The sequence below is a fragment of the Mobula birostris genome, chromosome 11 (assembly GCF_030028105.1).
Source record: "Mobula birostris isolate sMobBir1 chromosome 11, sMobBir1.hap1, whole genome shotgun sequence".
Lineage (NCBI taxonomy): Eukaryota > Metazoa > Chordata > Chondrichthyes > Myliobatiformes > Myliobatidae > Mobula > Mobula birostris.
In genome coordinates this window covers 102,434,568-102,449,976 of record NC_092380.1, presented here as the reverse complement: position 1 = coordinate 102,449,976, position 15,409 = coordinate 102,434,568, and the positions used below count along the sequence as shown (strand labels likewise).

Below are 15,409 nucleotides of genomic sequence, written 5' to 3'. Positions count from 1 at the left end.
AACAGAAGTCTTGGATCTGGATCTACAACCTAATTTGTTTACGGCAATTTTTGGGATTATCCCATCGGAAGCAGGAAATGTTCCTGTTTCTGCTCAACATATGATAGCCTTTTCGACATTACTGGCTAGGAGAGCCATTTTATTGAAGTGGAAGGATTCTAATCCACCTACGGTCTTTTATCGGCTCTCCTCCATTATGTCCTGTTCAAGTTTAGATTAGATTAGATTATGAGGACACGCAGTCCTCTTTTATTGTCATTTAGTAACGCATGCATTAAGAAATGATACAATGTTTTTCCAGAATGATATCACAGAAACACATGACAAATCGACTTAAAAACTGACAAAACCACATAATTATAACATATAATTACAACAGTGCAAAGCAATACCGTAATTGATAAGAACAGACCATGGGCACGGTATAAGTCTCAAAGTCTCTTGGAAGTCCCATCATCTCACGAAGACGGTGAACGTTCAGTGCCACAAACTTGCCAATGCAGCATCCTGGAAGCATCTGACCACAGTCCAACTCCGAGTCCATCCGAAAACTCCAAGCCTCCGACCAGCTCTCCAGCACCGAGCACCAACTCTGCTGAGCACTTCGACCCCGACCCCGGCAACAGGCAAAGTCGAGGAGTTGGGGCCTTCCCCTCCAGAGATTCTCGATCGCACAGTAGCAGCGGCAGTGAAGTGGGCATTTCAGAAGATTCTCCAGGTGTTCCTCCACTCTTCTCACGGCTGTCTCCATCAACTCATTATTGTGCATGGCCCTCGAGTTAACACATATCGATATCAATTCGGAACGGCCGCGTGCGCTGCGTCGCGCCGCCATCTTCTCCTCCCTCCTCTCCCCACTGGATAAGGAGTTGGACATTTGATACATCCTTTAAATTTGAGCAAATCTGGCAACCATTTATCCAATATTTTCATTTAATTTGATTTATTACTCTTTCAATCTTTTTTTTAAGGTTTTAGATTTGATCAGAAAGTCTTTTTTTTCTTTTTTTTGGTCGTATCCTCAAAGTGGACTGCCCAGTCCCTTTTTTTTTTTGCTTTTTTTATATAGTGTAGTGGGGAGTTTTTTTCCTCTTCATTTAAAACTCTGTGTTTTTTCTTTTCTCTTCATAAACGGGTAAGAGGAGAATTGCTATTTTCTTTTTTATTATATATTTTATACTCGTTTAATAATATCTTTGATTTTGACAATGTCTATCTTAACTTCGGTTTATATTGTTACTGATATATATGAGATAATTCTCCACTTGATTGTATTTATGCTCCTTTTAAATCAATAAAAAGATTAATAAAGAAAGAAAGAGAACAAGGCATGCCCTGGGTGATGGGGGTCCTTAATAATGGATGTCTCCTTCCTGAGGCAGTGCTCCTTGAAGATGTCTTGGATACTAGGGAGGCTAGTACCCAAGATGGAGCTGACTAACTTTATGGCTTTTTGTAGCTTCCTTTGGTCCTGTGCAGTAGCCCCCACGCCCCTCGTACCAAACAGTGATGCAGCCTGTTAGAATGCTCGTCATGGTACATCTGTAGAAGTTTTCGAGTGTTTTAGTTGACAAACCAAATCTCTTCAAACTCTTAATGAAATATCGCCACTGACTTGCCGCCTTTACAGCTGCGTTGATATGTTGGGACCAGGTTAGATCCTCAGAGATCGTGACACCCAGAAACTTGAAATTGCCCATTCACTTCACTTCTGATCCCTCTATGAGGATGTGTTTGTGCCATGAAATTCTAATCATTGTATCTTAAGATTCTATTACCTTTTCTTAAAATTCTTAATTTTATTTCATAGGATTCTGTTTACTGTACAAATATGCAATTGGATTTTTATTTGTAAAATTAATTTCAATGACAAATGTGTTAAGAAACTAAACCTGTCCCTTGTTAACAATTTACAAAGGCCAATTAACCTACCTGGTACGTTTTAAGACTGTGGGAGGAAACTCGAGGATCCTGGAGAAAACTCATGCATTCCATTGGAGAATATACAGAGCCTCCTTACAGAACAGGTCTATAATTGAACTCCGATCTCTGGAAGTCCCTGAGCTGTAATAACGCTGCACTAACCACTATTTTTTCCTTGGGCAGAAAGTGCAGTCTTGTACAGCCGATCGTTAACACAAGAAAGTCTGCAGATTCTGGAAATCCATAGCAACACACACAACATATTGGAGGAACTCAGCAGGTCAGGCAGCAACTACGGAAATGAATAGACAGTCGACATTTTGAGCCGGGACCCTTCTTCAGGACTGTGAAGGAAGGGGGAAGATGCCAGAATAAAAAGGTGGGGGTGGGGGGGAGGCTAGCTGGAAGATGATAGGTGAAGCCATGTGGGTGGGAAAGGTCAAGGGCCGAGGAAGAAGGAATCTGATAGGAGAGGATAGTGGACAATAGGAGAAACTGAAAGGTGGAGGGGACCTAGCGGGAAGTAATAGGCAGGTGAGAAGAGGTAAAAGGTCAGAGTGGAGAACAGAGGAAGGGTGGGGGTGAATTTGTTTACAGGAAGGAGAAATCAATGTTCACACTATCAAGTTGAAGGCTACCGAGATAGAATATAAGGTCATCAAGTTGCCTGACCTGCTGAGTTCCTCTAGCATTTTGTGTGTGCTACCTTGTATAGCCAATGTTTCCATTTAAACTGTCTTTCCATCTAATTGAAGTAGATAACTTGGCAGTGAGATCTAGCAGAGCCTTAGAATTGTAGGACCAGGCCAGGTCTCAAAATGATGCTGTATTACCTCCCGCCCATGTGGAGTACTCCAGTTAGAGATTGCACAGAGGAAGAGTCATGGTACGTCCACACTACGCCGGATAATTTTGAAAACGAAGCTTTTTCTCTTTGTTTTGCCCTCCCGTCCACACTGAGCCGGCGTTTTCAGCCCCCGAAAACGGAGATTTTCGAAAACACTCTCCAGAGTGAATAAATCTGAAAATGCTTAATATCCGGCGTAGTGTGTACGGGGTAACCGGAGACATCTTAAAACGCTGTCATGACAACACCACAACAAAAATGCTGTTTTCTGCTTCTGCTTGGTACTGCGCAAGCTGTTATAACGCACAGTTGGTGTGAACAGCGTGAGAGTTAAATTGTAAAGTGAGTTTTTTTGACTATTTAAAAATGCTGTCCTGACGTGCTGGAACAGATGTTCGTTGTTTTCTTGAATGCCACCACCTAACAATTTCAGAACAGACGGACGAGACTGAAGCTAGTTGACCCATAGCTTACTGAATAAATAAGTATACTCACTTCGCCCTGTTTTCTGCCCTTGCTTGTATGAAGGTGGTTTACCTATTTATGCAAGTACTTCTCTGACAATAGATGTGTAACAGCCTAATGTAACATTGTATGGAAATACAAGATAACGCTGATGCAGACATTTTATACATTTAACAAGGTGCTTTATTAATGTAACAGAGTGAGTTTTTCAATGTTCGTCGTCAGCTGGGTCATACTGTCCGTGAACTCCCTGTCGGTTGCCTCCATACGCTCCAGTATTTGTTTTTTTTAAAGTTTTAAGTCCTCCTGTGCGAGAGCCAAGAGCAATTCCTTTAAAGTTTTTCTACTCTGTAACTGGACAAACGTGCACGAAGTATATCATTTCCTCTTCGCTTGTTTTCTGTGTGTGTCCTGCGCATGCCCAGTAGGAGGAGACTCGCCCAAATATCCGCCTAATGTGGATGGAGATATTTTGAAAAACACTTAGTGTGGACGCCTGTCGTTTTTACTCGAAACCGGCGTTTTCAAAATTATCCGGCGTAGTGTGGACGTAGCCTTAGTGTCAGACGTGATACCCCCGATCGTAAGCCTGTTAGCACCTGATCACCACGTTATGAATAATGCATAGGGTAACAGGGTCATATCCCACCCAAAATCAGCAAGTAAAAGGAACCAATAAAATCAGAAGCAGATAAACAGATTGAGGCACAAACAAGTTACATTTCATTAGGAGTTTGAGGAGATTTGGTATGTCATCCAAAACACTCGAGAATTTCTGCAGATATACCGTGGAGAGCATTCTAACTGGCTGCATCGCCATCTGGTATGGAAGAGTTACTGCACAGGATCAAAGTAAGCTAAAGAGATTTGTAAACTTCATCAGCTCCATAGTATCCAGAACATCTTCAAGGAGTGATAACTCAAAAAAGGCAGTGTCCATCATTATGGATCCCTGTCACCCAGGACATGCCTTGTTCTCATTGTCACCATCAGGAAGGGGATACGGAAGCCTGAAGACACACACTCAATGATTCAGGAACAGCTTCTTCCCCTCTGTCATCCAATTTCTGAAGGGACATTGAACCCATGAACACTACCTCACTACCTTCTATTATTTTTATTTTTGCACTACGTACTTAATTTGTTTTATATATTTTTTATTTGGGAAGAGCTTCTTTCCAACTGTGATAAGACTGCTGAACGGATCCTGACCCGAATCTGGGCCGTACCCTCCAAATATCCGGACCTGCATCTCGGTTTTCTTGCACTACCTTACTTTCCATTTTTCTATTTTCTATTTATGATTTATAATTTAAATTTTTAATATTTACTATCGATTTGTAATTCAGGGAGCAAGAAGTGCAGAATCAAATATCGCTCTGATGATTGTACATTCTAGTATCAATTGTTTAGTGACAATAAAGTATAAGTATATATACTTCTGCCACAAAGATGGCATATATTGCAACATAAGCTGGCCCTATTAAACCTGTTACAGATTCTGATAGTGCTTTTTGTAATTTTGCCATCTTTTGCAGGCCCTAAAAAGTGCGAAGGCATTGATTCGACAGATAATAAACTGGTCTTTAGATTTGATTCAAGCCCGTGTGATCCCATGGATTGAGCAACAGGGTGGATGGGTGAGTTGATGTATTGATAATTCCCATTTTGTTTGCATGGACCTTCAGGGAAAATGGTGGGTGAGACCACAGGGATGATGTCCCCTTGTATGGGAATGAAATGTTTGCAAATAAATTGCCATGGTCGGGGTGTATATATGTAAAAATGTATTTCTTTATATCTTGTATTTGCTCAGTTTATCTTCTTTTGCACACCGGTTGTTTATCAGTCTTTGTTGTGTGTAGTTTTTCATTGATTCTATTGTGTTTCTTTGTTCTACTGTGAAAGCCTGCAAGAAAATGATCCTCAGTATAATATATGGCAACATGTATGAAATTTGAAGTATGTATATATCACATATACTACCTTGAGATTTGTTTTCTTGAAGGCATTTATAGGACAATATAGAAATACAATAGAATTTATGAAAAATTGCAAATAGCAGTGACTGACAAACAGCCAATTTGCAAAAGAAGACAAATCATGTAAATAATAAAAACTTAAATGACAACAAGTTTTAGAGTCCTTGATAGTGAATCTATAGGATGTGGAATCAGTTCAGTATTGAGGTGAGTAAAGATATCCACACTGGTTCAGGACCCTGATGATTATAGGGTAATAACTGTTCCTGAACCTGGTGGTGTGGGACCTAAGGCTCCTGTACCTCCTTCCTAATGGCAGCAGCTAGAAGGGAGCATCACCTGGATGGTGCGAGACCTTGATGGTGGATGCTGCTTTCTTGTGGCAGGACTCCTTGTGGATGTGCTCAGTGGTGGGCAGGGCTTTGCCTATGATGGACTGGTCTGTATCTGCCTTTTTTTAATCATTTTCCATTCTTGGGAATTGGCATTTCCAAACCAGGCCATGATGCAACCAATCGGGATTCTCTCTATTGTGCATCTATAGAAGGTCATCAAAGTTTTAGATGAAATGCCAATTTCTGCAAACTTCTAAGAAAGTAGAGTCGCTGTTGTGCCTTCTTTGTGATGGCGCCTACGTGCTGGTCTCAGGACAGATTTGCAGATATGATCATGCAAGTTACCTTCTCCAACTCCGATCTCATATTCAGGCCTGGATCATAGACCTCCAGTTGCTTTCCCTTTCAGTCAATAATCAGCTGTTTGGTTTTGATCACGCTGAGTGAGAGGTTGTTGCTACGGCAACATTCAACCAGATTAAATAAGTGTAGCAACCTTATCTTCTGTGCTTTCATCCCAAGCCATTTATACCTCTGAAACAGATTGTCTTCTCCAATCTGGATGGCAACTGAATTGATATGGCTGAGGATGGAGCAGTTGCTGTACAACTAGATGCAGTGTGTAGTGAGCTTGTGAGGAAGGACAAGCAGATGATAGGACAAAGTTGCAGTTGCAGTCAGTGGGATGAATTGAAGTGTAACATGGGGAGTATATGGAATAAGGTAGCACAGTTAGAGATTGGCAGGTATGATGTGGGCATCACTAAGTCGTAGCTGAAAGAAGATCAGAGTTGAAAGTGTAACATCCAAGGATACACCTTGTGTCAAAAGGGCAGGCAGGTAGGCAGAGGGAGTGGGGAGGCTCTGATGGTAAAAAAAAAAGATGAAATTAAATCTTTAGAAAGAGGTAACATAGGATTGGAAGATGTAGAATCATCGTGGGTAAGAGTTAAAGAAAATGCAAGGGTAAGAAGACCCTAATGGATTTATATACAGGCCTCTGAATAGTAGCCAGGAAGTGAGATACAAATTACAATGGGAGATAAAGCACATAAAAAGTGTAAAGTTACGGTTGTCATGGAAGATTTCAATTTGCTGGTTGACTGAGGAATATTAGGTTAGTGCTGGATCGCAAGAGAAAGAATTTGTATAATGTCTATGAGATGGCTTTTTGGAGCAGCTTGTGGTTGAGCCCACTAGGGGAAAGGCAATTCTGGATTGAGTGTTGTGTAATGCAGGGGTCCCCAACCTTTTTTGCAGTGCGGACCGGTTTCATCGGGGGGGGGGGCAGGATGGTTGCCTACGGACAAGAGTAGCAGTCAAGTACGTTGCGTGTACCCAGAGAAAGACTACAATGACCATGAAGCCTTGTGCAGGCACCAGTGCGCATGTGTTATTTGCGCATGTGCGCACCTGCCGATTATTTTTCTACAAATCGTTTTTGGCGATTCTGTTTGGAGGGGGGTGGGGGGTGTTAATCACGACCGGAATATCGGTGATAAGTGGCTAATACACTCAATTTCATTTCTAAAAGGCTTTATCTAACGAATTTAATATTAAACACACAGCGCATTTTCCTGGCATGAATATAGCGATAAGGACAGGGGAGCTTGAAGTAAGTGTTGAACGAACTTCCAGTAGAAGTGTCAGAAGCAGGTTCGATATTATCATTTAAAGAAAAATTGGACAGGTATACGGACAGGAAAGGAATGCAGGGTTATGGGCTGAGTGCAGGTCAATGGGACTAGGTGAGAGTAGCGTTCGGCACGGACTAGAAGGGCAGAGACGGCCTGTTTCCGTGCTGTAATTGTTATATGGTTATATAAGTCAATAGCATCATAACATTTTAAGTAACGTTTGGATATTAAACACAGCGCATATTTTCCCCGTATGAACATATAAAATCATTGCAACACACCAATAACGCTGAATCAGTGGGAACCCTGGGCTTGTTTTCCTGCAACAAGACGGTCCTATCGAGGGGTGATGGGAGACAGCGATACTCGAATGGGGTTCCTTACGTCCAGTCTATTCCGCAATTTGGTTTTCGTTGCATTCATCGCAGAGATATGTTGGAAATGGAAGCAACGTTTTCAGTGCTTTCCTGGCTATCTCAGGATATTTAGTCTTGACTTTGATCCAGAATGCCGGCAGAGATGTTATGTCAAACATGCTTTTCAGCCCGCCATCATTTGCAAGTTTGAGGAGTTGATCTCCTTCCTGCGCTGACATGGACGATGCGCGCGTGATGACTCAACAGTGCGCGTGACAGGGAATGAGGAAAGGTGTAGCTGACTCATATCGTTTTCTCACGGCCCGGTAGCGCATGCTGTGCGGCCCGGTACCATTCCGCGGCCCGGTGGTTGGGGACCCCTGGTGTAATGAACTAGATTTGATTAGGGAGCTTAACGTAAAGGAGCCCTTAAGAGACAGTGACCACAATATGATAGAATTCACCCTGCAGCTTGAGAGGGCGGAGTTAAACTTATATTATAGTGGAGTAAAGAGAGTTATAGAGGCATGAGAGAGGAGCTGGCCAAAATTGATTGGAAGGGGACACTAACAAGGATGACAGAACAGCAATGGTTGGAGTTCCTGGGGGTCATTTACAAGGTGCAGGATAGATACATTCCAAAGGTAACAAGGTAAGAGCCTTGCTGGAAAGATACTACTGGAAAGATATTACTGGAAAGATACTTGCATGGATAGAATATTGGCTGACTTTCAGGAGGCAAAGAGTGGGAATAAAAGGGGCTTTTTTTCTTGTTGGCTGACTGGTGGAGTTCCCCAAGGGTCGTGTTGCACTGCTTCTTTATATGTCAATGATTTGAATAAAGGAATTGATGGCCCTATGCACAGGTTTGCAGATGATATGAACATAGGTGGAGGGGCAGGTAGGGTTAATGAAGCAGGGAGTCTTCAGAAGGACTTAAACAGTTTGGAAAGATGGGTAAACTGGCAGATGGAATATAGTGTAAGGATTTGTATGGTCACGCACTTTGGAGAAGGAATGAAGAGTAAATGTACGAGGAGTGTTTGATGACTCTGAGCCTGTACTCACTGGAGTTTAGAAGAATGAGGGTGAAATCTAATTGAAATTATCGAATATTAAAAAGCCCAGATAGAGTGGATGTGGGGAGGATGTTTCCTCTAGTAAGTGGGTCTAGGAGCAGAGGGCAAAGCCTTAGAATAGAGGGATATCCATTTAGAACAGAGATGAGAAGGAATTTCTTTAGCCAGATGGTGGTGAATCTGTGGAATTCATTGCCACAGATGACTATGGAGACCAAGTCATTGTGTATATGTAATGTGGGGATTGATAGGTTAATGATCAGTCAGGGTGTCAAAGGTTATGGAGAGAAGGCAGGAGAATGGAGATGAGAGGGATAATAAATCAGCCATGATGGAATGACAGAGCAGCTTCAATGCACCAAATGGCCTAATTCTGCTCTTGTGTCTTACGATTTAAATATTTTAAATTATTTAATTATTTTTCTAATATACACAGTATTTCTAGTTCATTTAAAATCGAATCGAATTTTCTTTGTTTGGTTCTTGACCGTCAGTGATGTTTAAAAATAGTTCAAAGGCCTTTGGCAGCATTGGCTGTCATTGAATGTTACGGCATTCTGGTGATCGCTGTTAGCAGTGCTCGATTTGTTGTGAGGTATCTCTGCCCCTCACAACCAGACTTTTAGGCTCAGGAGTTCAAGAGCCATTAAATACACAAGAGTCCGCATGAAGTTAGTAGGGGAGTGGCAGGCCGAATTAAGCAAGACCGAGTCCGTTATGCTCAGAATTTTGAAATTCATTCACCAGCTGCTTTTCTTTTCGTTTAGGAGACAATCTTTTCATACTTCGGGAATGCAACATGGCCAACATTCGTTGTCTTCTCTGCGGGCGTAATCACTGGCATTTTGGCGTTTTTGAAACTGACCTAAGGTCTGCACCCCAGTTTGGTTTTGAGTGGTTGCGTCCTATGCTAAATACAGACTGCGACATTCAGTGGTTATCACTACTTCAGGAGGGAATGTCTGCAAAGATCTGTTATACTTGAAACGATTGTTAATAACGGATTTGCTCAATATTGGAGAAATTTACATATATCCTTGTTACTTGATTTAATTTTATATACAGCTTTTATGAATTCGTTTTTTTTTCCTGTCTACAGTGGATCACTTGTTCCAAGATGTTTATATTTTGCAGAATTTGTATTAAAAATTTTTAAAGTAGATGTGAAAGTGAAACTCTTGTTAGAACTATAAGTGTGAAACAAAAACAGAAATGCTGGAAATATTCAGCAGATCGGGCCACGTCTGTGAGAGGAGAAGTAGACAGGAGATTCTGTAGCTGCTGGAATTCTACAGTAACACACAGACAATTAGGAGGAACTCAGCCGAACAGCCAGCATTTATGGAGAGGAATAAAGAGCCAATGTTTTGGGCCGAGACCCTTCATCAATCCTCTCCATAGATGCTGCCTGACCTGCAGAGAAATAGTGATATGGCTGCTCTTGAGTGTTTCTAGCATGTAATTTTTTTAAAAAAAATTACTAAAACTGCAATTCTTCATGCTGTCTGTATAAAGAACTTCATACTCCTGCATAACGAATGTAAAACCACCTGTGGGAAATAAAAGTTGCCTCCAAAAAAAGAGGTAAATTTGCCCTTCAAAATCTTCATTATAACACTCCCAATAGCACTTCAGATGTCTGACAATGGAAGGACTAACAGCCATAACTTCCCATACATTGCTTATTGTGTAGGCAATTTAATATCTCAAACCTCTTTCTTCCTAGATTGTAACTGATCCATTTTTTAATTCCAGCTTCTCTCTCACTTAGTTAATGTAAACCTGCTAAGGGATTTCAGTTGCAGCTCAGTACGGATGATAATAATCTGGTCTGAATCTGAATCTAATTCCTGGGGATTTCTACCACTACTTGTCTGGAGAAGTCCTTCTTAAACATCCTAACTCTAATTTTATGTCAAAACATAGAAGAAAATCTGTACATCGGGAGGCACTTGTCAAGAGAGAACCTTCTTTAGCCTGTCTAGTTCTGACATGCTGAACGTCTCTAGGATTGTATGCCTTTACTTCAGAATTCTGGCTCTTTTTGCTTGTAGATTGTTTAGTTTCATGTCTCCTTGTTTGAGAATAATGATTTCTATCTTCATTGTTAAATTATCTGTGCTTTTCTTTGGATGAAATCTGCATTGCCTTTGGTCAACATGCATCAACTTAACTTCTATGTCATTCAAAGTCAAAGTCATAGAACATTGAGCATAGAACAGTACAGGCCCTTCGGTCCACAGTGTTGTGCAGAATATATATATAACCATAAGCCGCTGGAGCAGAATTGGGCCATTTGGCCGATCGAGTCTTGTCTGTCATTTGATCATGGCTGATCCATTTCCCTCTCAATCCCATTCTCCTGCCTTCTCCCTTTCAGTCCCAGATTTTCCAAGAATCTATCAACCTCTGTCTTATACACACTCAATGACCTGATCTCCACAGGTGCCTGCGCCACTGAATTTCACAGATTCATCACCGTCTGGCTAAAGAAATTCCTCCTCATCCCCATTGTAAATGGATATCCCTCTATTCTGAGGTTGTGCCCCCTGGTTTTAGATTCCCACACTATAGGAAACATCCACTCTATCGAGTCCTTTCAGCATTCAATAGGTTTCAATGAGATCCCCCTCGCCCACCCTCATTCCTTTAAATTCCATCAAGTACAGTACCAGAACCATCAAATACTCCTTATACGATAAGCCTTTCAATCCCAGAATCAGTTTCAGGAACCTCCTTTGAACTCTACCCAATGTCAGCACATCCTTTCATCGATAAGGGGCCTAAAATTGCTCACAGTACTCCAAATGGGGCCTCACCAGTGCCTTATAAAGCCTCAGCATTACATGTATGCCTAGGTGCAATGAAATGCTTACTTGTAGCAGCACCATGGGCACATAGCATCAGATGCACAAGAAAAACATCAACATAAGATACAATGCACTCTGCAACACTCTTAAGAGGTTAATATATACTTCCTGCAAAGTCCAGAAGAGCAACACAAAACCAGAGTTTTATATAACTACTATAATTTCCTTGCATTTAGTATTCCAACCAACCCCCCACCATTGCATTAACCTTTCTTTCAACGTGCTGTGTGCTGGCCCCTCACGCCAGGCAGCCGCAAACAAGCGGGCACCATGGTAACAGCAGTTTGCATGACTCTATTACAGCTCAGGATGTCAAAGGTCAGACTTCAATTCTGGCACTGTCTGTGAGGAGTTTGTACATTCTACCCGTGACCTCAGGTGTTTCCTCCGGGTGCTCCGGTTTCCATCCACAAGTCTAAAGATGTACTGGTTGGTAGGTTAATTGGTCATTGTAAATTCTCCTGAGAGTACATGGGTTCCTGGCCGGCATAGGCTCGTTAGGCTGGAGTGCTGTACCTCTAAATAAATAAGCAACAGAACTCGGCATTGTTTACATCAGCTTTGATCAGATCATGTAGCAATACTAATAATTGGGATATTTGAGTGGGGAAAACAGTGTGTGTTTCATTTAATAACTCTGAATTGCATGTTACTTGGGTAGAAAGCGTTTGGGATTACTTGACAGCATTTTGCTGTTATGTATTGCAGAGAAGATACTACTGGCATTTTGAGTGTATTGTTTGTAGTGATGTTTGTTTATATCTTTTATTATCTGTATTTGGCAATGTATATTATTCGGTGTAACAGGAGTTCCAGCCCATAAAAATGGTTGGGGACCCCTATAGTCGTATGTATTTGACTATAAATATAGCAGACGTTAAATAAATAATTACTTCTGGTTCAAATAATTGAGATTGCTTCTGATTCAATTCTTTTTCCATTCCACTTTGCCGCATTTCCCCCGGGATCAATAAAGTATGACTATGGCATTCACCTTGAGAATCATAACCTCTTCCTCCTTTATGGTTTTCCAAATGGAACCATTAGAATTGAATCACTTCTATTGGTTTTAACCCTCCTCCTTTAATTGAATAAGCATCACCAAATAATCATGTGTATTTGGTGTCTGACATATCTGAAGCTGGACTTCCTCTTCATGAATGTTGTAGGATCATAAAGTCACTGTATTCCACCCTGACACAAAACTCTACAGCCTCATCCAATACTGAATGGATAGTTTGTGGTATTAAGTGTTCCATTTTCCTTCATATCTTATTTAAATTGTTACAAGAATCACCCCCTGTGATAATGATCAGAGAGGCACAGAGAGAATCTGGTAATTACTGTCAAGTACCTTTATTGTCTCAATGGAAGAACATTGCACAACCAAATACCTCTGTACACACCTACTAAGTTTCCTTGACCTTTCATGAAGAGTTAAAGAACAGAAAATATAATTCCAGTTAAACAGGAGTTTCTACCGCTGGCCACAAGTTCCTCGTAGTCCTGTTTCACATAACCGTGTGTCTGTGATACATCCACGATAACTGGTTTCTTACAAAGTTACCGCTGCCAGCACACTTGAAGCGTCTGCTTTTCTTACCAATTCAAATCTTGTATTCCAGTGTTATTGGCTGTAGGTCATGTGCCTGGCCTTTAACACCTTTTTATTGGCTCTGCTCCAGACCAGCATCCATTTATTGTCCTCTTCCCAACATGTGACAATTGATAATTTACGGCTCTTTGTTCTCAATCAGCAACCAGCTTAAATCACTCAGAACAGATTCAGAACCCAACAGTCAAAAACATACATGTTATATCCAACCAAAGAACACCTCAGAAGTAACTTCTTATTTGGAAATGATCCATAATTCAGCAGAATACCAGAGGCATCATTGTGTTGACTTTAAAACACTAATCAAGCCAAGTGACTTTAGCTTAAAATGCAGAACTCTTCAGAAAATGGCAGCCTCCATCTCCTCCATTGTGGCAAGAACAAAGGCAACTGATCTGTCTGCTTCCTTGATTCATTCAAATTCACTGATTTGTAGACTGTAGTTCTTTCTGGCCAACATCTCCCTCCTCTTGATCCAAAGATTTTTATTTTAGGATTACTATCCACTTCTATCCTATTGACTACTCATAGGACTGCCATGAACCCCCCAGCAGGTGAGCGACACTTAAATTATACAAAGATAAAGGTACCATTTACTTACTGAATTCATACACTGTTTACAGACAATCATCCTCTCTGTATTGCAAAACCAGTATCCTCTTCCTTTTGCACAGTTTCAGTCTTTCACCTTCTAAGGTGATGCACATTAAACAAAACCATTATCAGCGTACATTAAATTGATATTACCACAGCATACAATACTGTCCTCACCCGTGGGTATACTTGAACATTTGATCCCCAATTCCAAAACTTATCCCATAAGTCTGAGCCACTTTGCTCAGTATTTAATTTGCTTTATCAGCAGGTCATCAGCATGTATTAATAATTTGAGTGTGTTTAATTCATTGATGGATTATCTCCTTTGTCTTCTCCAAAACTCGTGTCCAGTCTACATTCAAATGAGAAATCAGTGGCAATTTGGTAACAAAATAGTCCCACAAGTATCAATTTTTATCAGTTTGTTGGATTGAAAGCTTCTCCTTCATTACTAATACTAGCTGAGACAAAGTTCATCTTCCAATAGCTAAATCTAAAGTCACACTCCCAATTGCAACATAATAACTTTCCAAAGGACACTCTTTTCATCCCTTGATTGTAACTCGTTGTTGCTGTTGTTGTGATATGTCTGTCCCATCAATGCATGTTATAAGAAAAACTCATGATTTACAGGAAGAAGACGATGAACAATTCTCGTAAGTATGAAACCACAATCCAGAACTTTCTGTTTTTTCATCTCTTCTGGATAAGCCCAGTGGTTTTCCCCTTTTATGACATTTTGATAAATCTATCCCTTTCCCAGTACCATTCATAACAATGGCATTTGTTGGTGGGTTGCTTAAGAATATAAGTCTTCTCATGATATTTGCCCACACTGTGAACTCTTTTCAAAGAGTAGGTTAAATTATTTCCATGTCGGGGAATATGAAATACCACACCGACATAAAAACTTCCTTTATTATCATCACATATACCCAGTACTCTGTTGGTTAGTATTAGACTTCTAATAAGGCACAAGGCACTTTTCCACAGCTCCTTTAGTTGTTCATCTGATACCCAATTTGGTAAATGATATCCATCGTTGTAATAAATTTGTAGCAATCATGGCAAGCAAACAACTAGTATACGTAGCACAGATCTCCACTTTATGCATTCCCTTAGATATGTGGTCAATTATCAAATTCATGGTATCTTGAAGGGGCTTCAGAAATTTAACTGAATCCAGAGCTACCTGCGATGCACTCTCTCCAATTTCATCAGTCTGTACCTGATTCCGATCATTTTCTCCACATTTTCTGCTGAAGGAGCTATATCTGGTTTCCTAACTCTGCTATATCTAAAGTATTGACCATCGTGAACCTTGATGCATAACATACTTCCACTAATTCCAACAGTCCTCTCTTTTTCTATTTTTGACTGGTTTAAGCTCGCTCTTGCTTAGTCGTCTCCCAATAATTGTCCCATTGTAGATGAGCACCATTCAGGCCCCATTATAACCGAGAGATTAAAAACTACCTGCACACGCTGGTAGCTGGTACACAGGTACCAAATTGACAAATCCCCTTGTATCTTCCAACACTGTTCCTACCCCACTTGTGTTATGCTGGGCCTCACTACACTTAGACTCTGGTGTAGGTTGTAGGTAGTACTGCCAGCAACACTGGAATGCAATATTTGAATTGGTAAGAAATGAAAGTGAAAACAGACGCTTCAAGTGTACTGGCAGTGGTAACTCTGTAGAC

At 40.8% G+C, this 15,409-nt stretch overlaps 1 protein-coding gene across 1 annotated transcript in view; it reads left to right on the top strand.

Annotated features, from left to right (window-relative positions):
• The window catches only part of LOC140205566 (apoptosis regulator BAX), a 32,955-nt gene extending 20,553 nt beyond the window's left edge, over positions 1–12,402 (top strand). Inside the window, exons 5-6 of the mRNA XM_072273188.1 lie at positions 4,774–4,875; positions 9,392–12,402. Coding sequence (XP_072129289.1) covers positions 4,774–4,875; positions 9,392–9,493 — 204 coding nt within the window. The 3' untranslated portion in view covers positions 9,494–12,402. The remainder of the gene's footprint in view (positions 1–4,773; positions 4,876–9,391) is intronic.
• Positions 12,403–15,409: the final 3,007 nt, after the last annotated feature.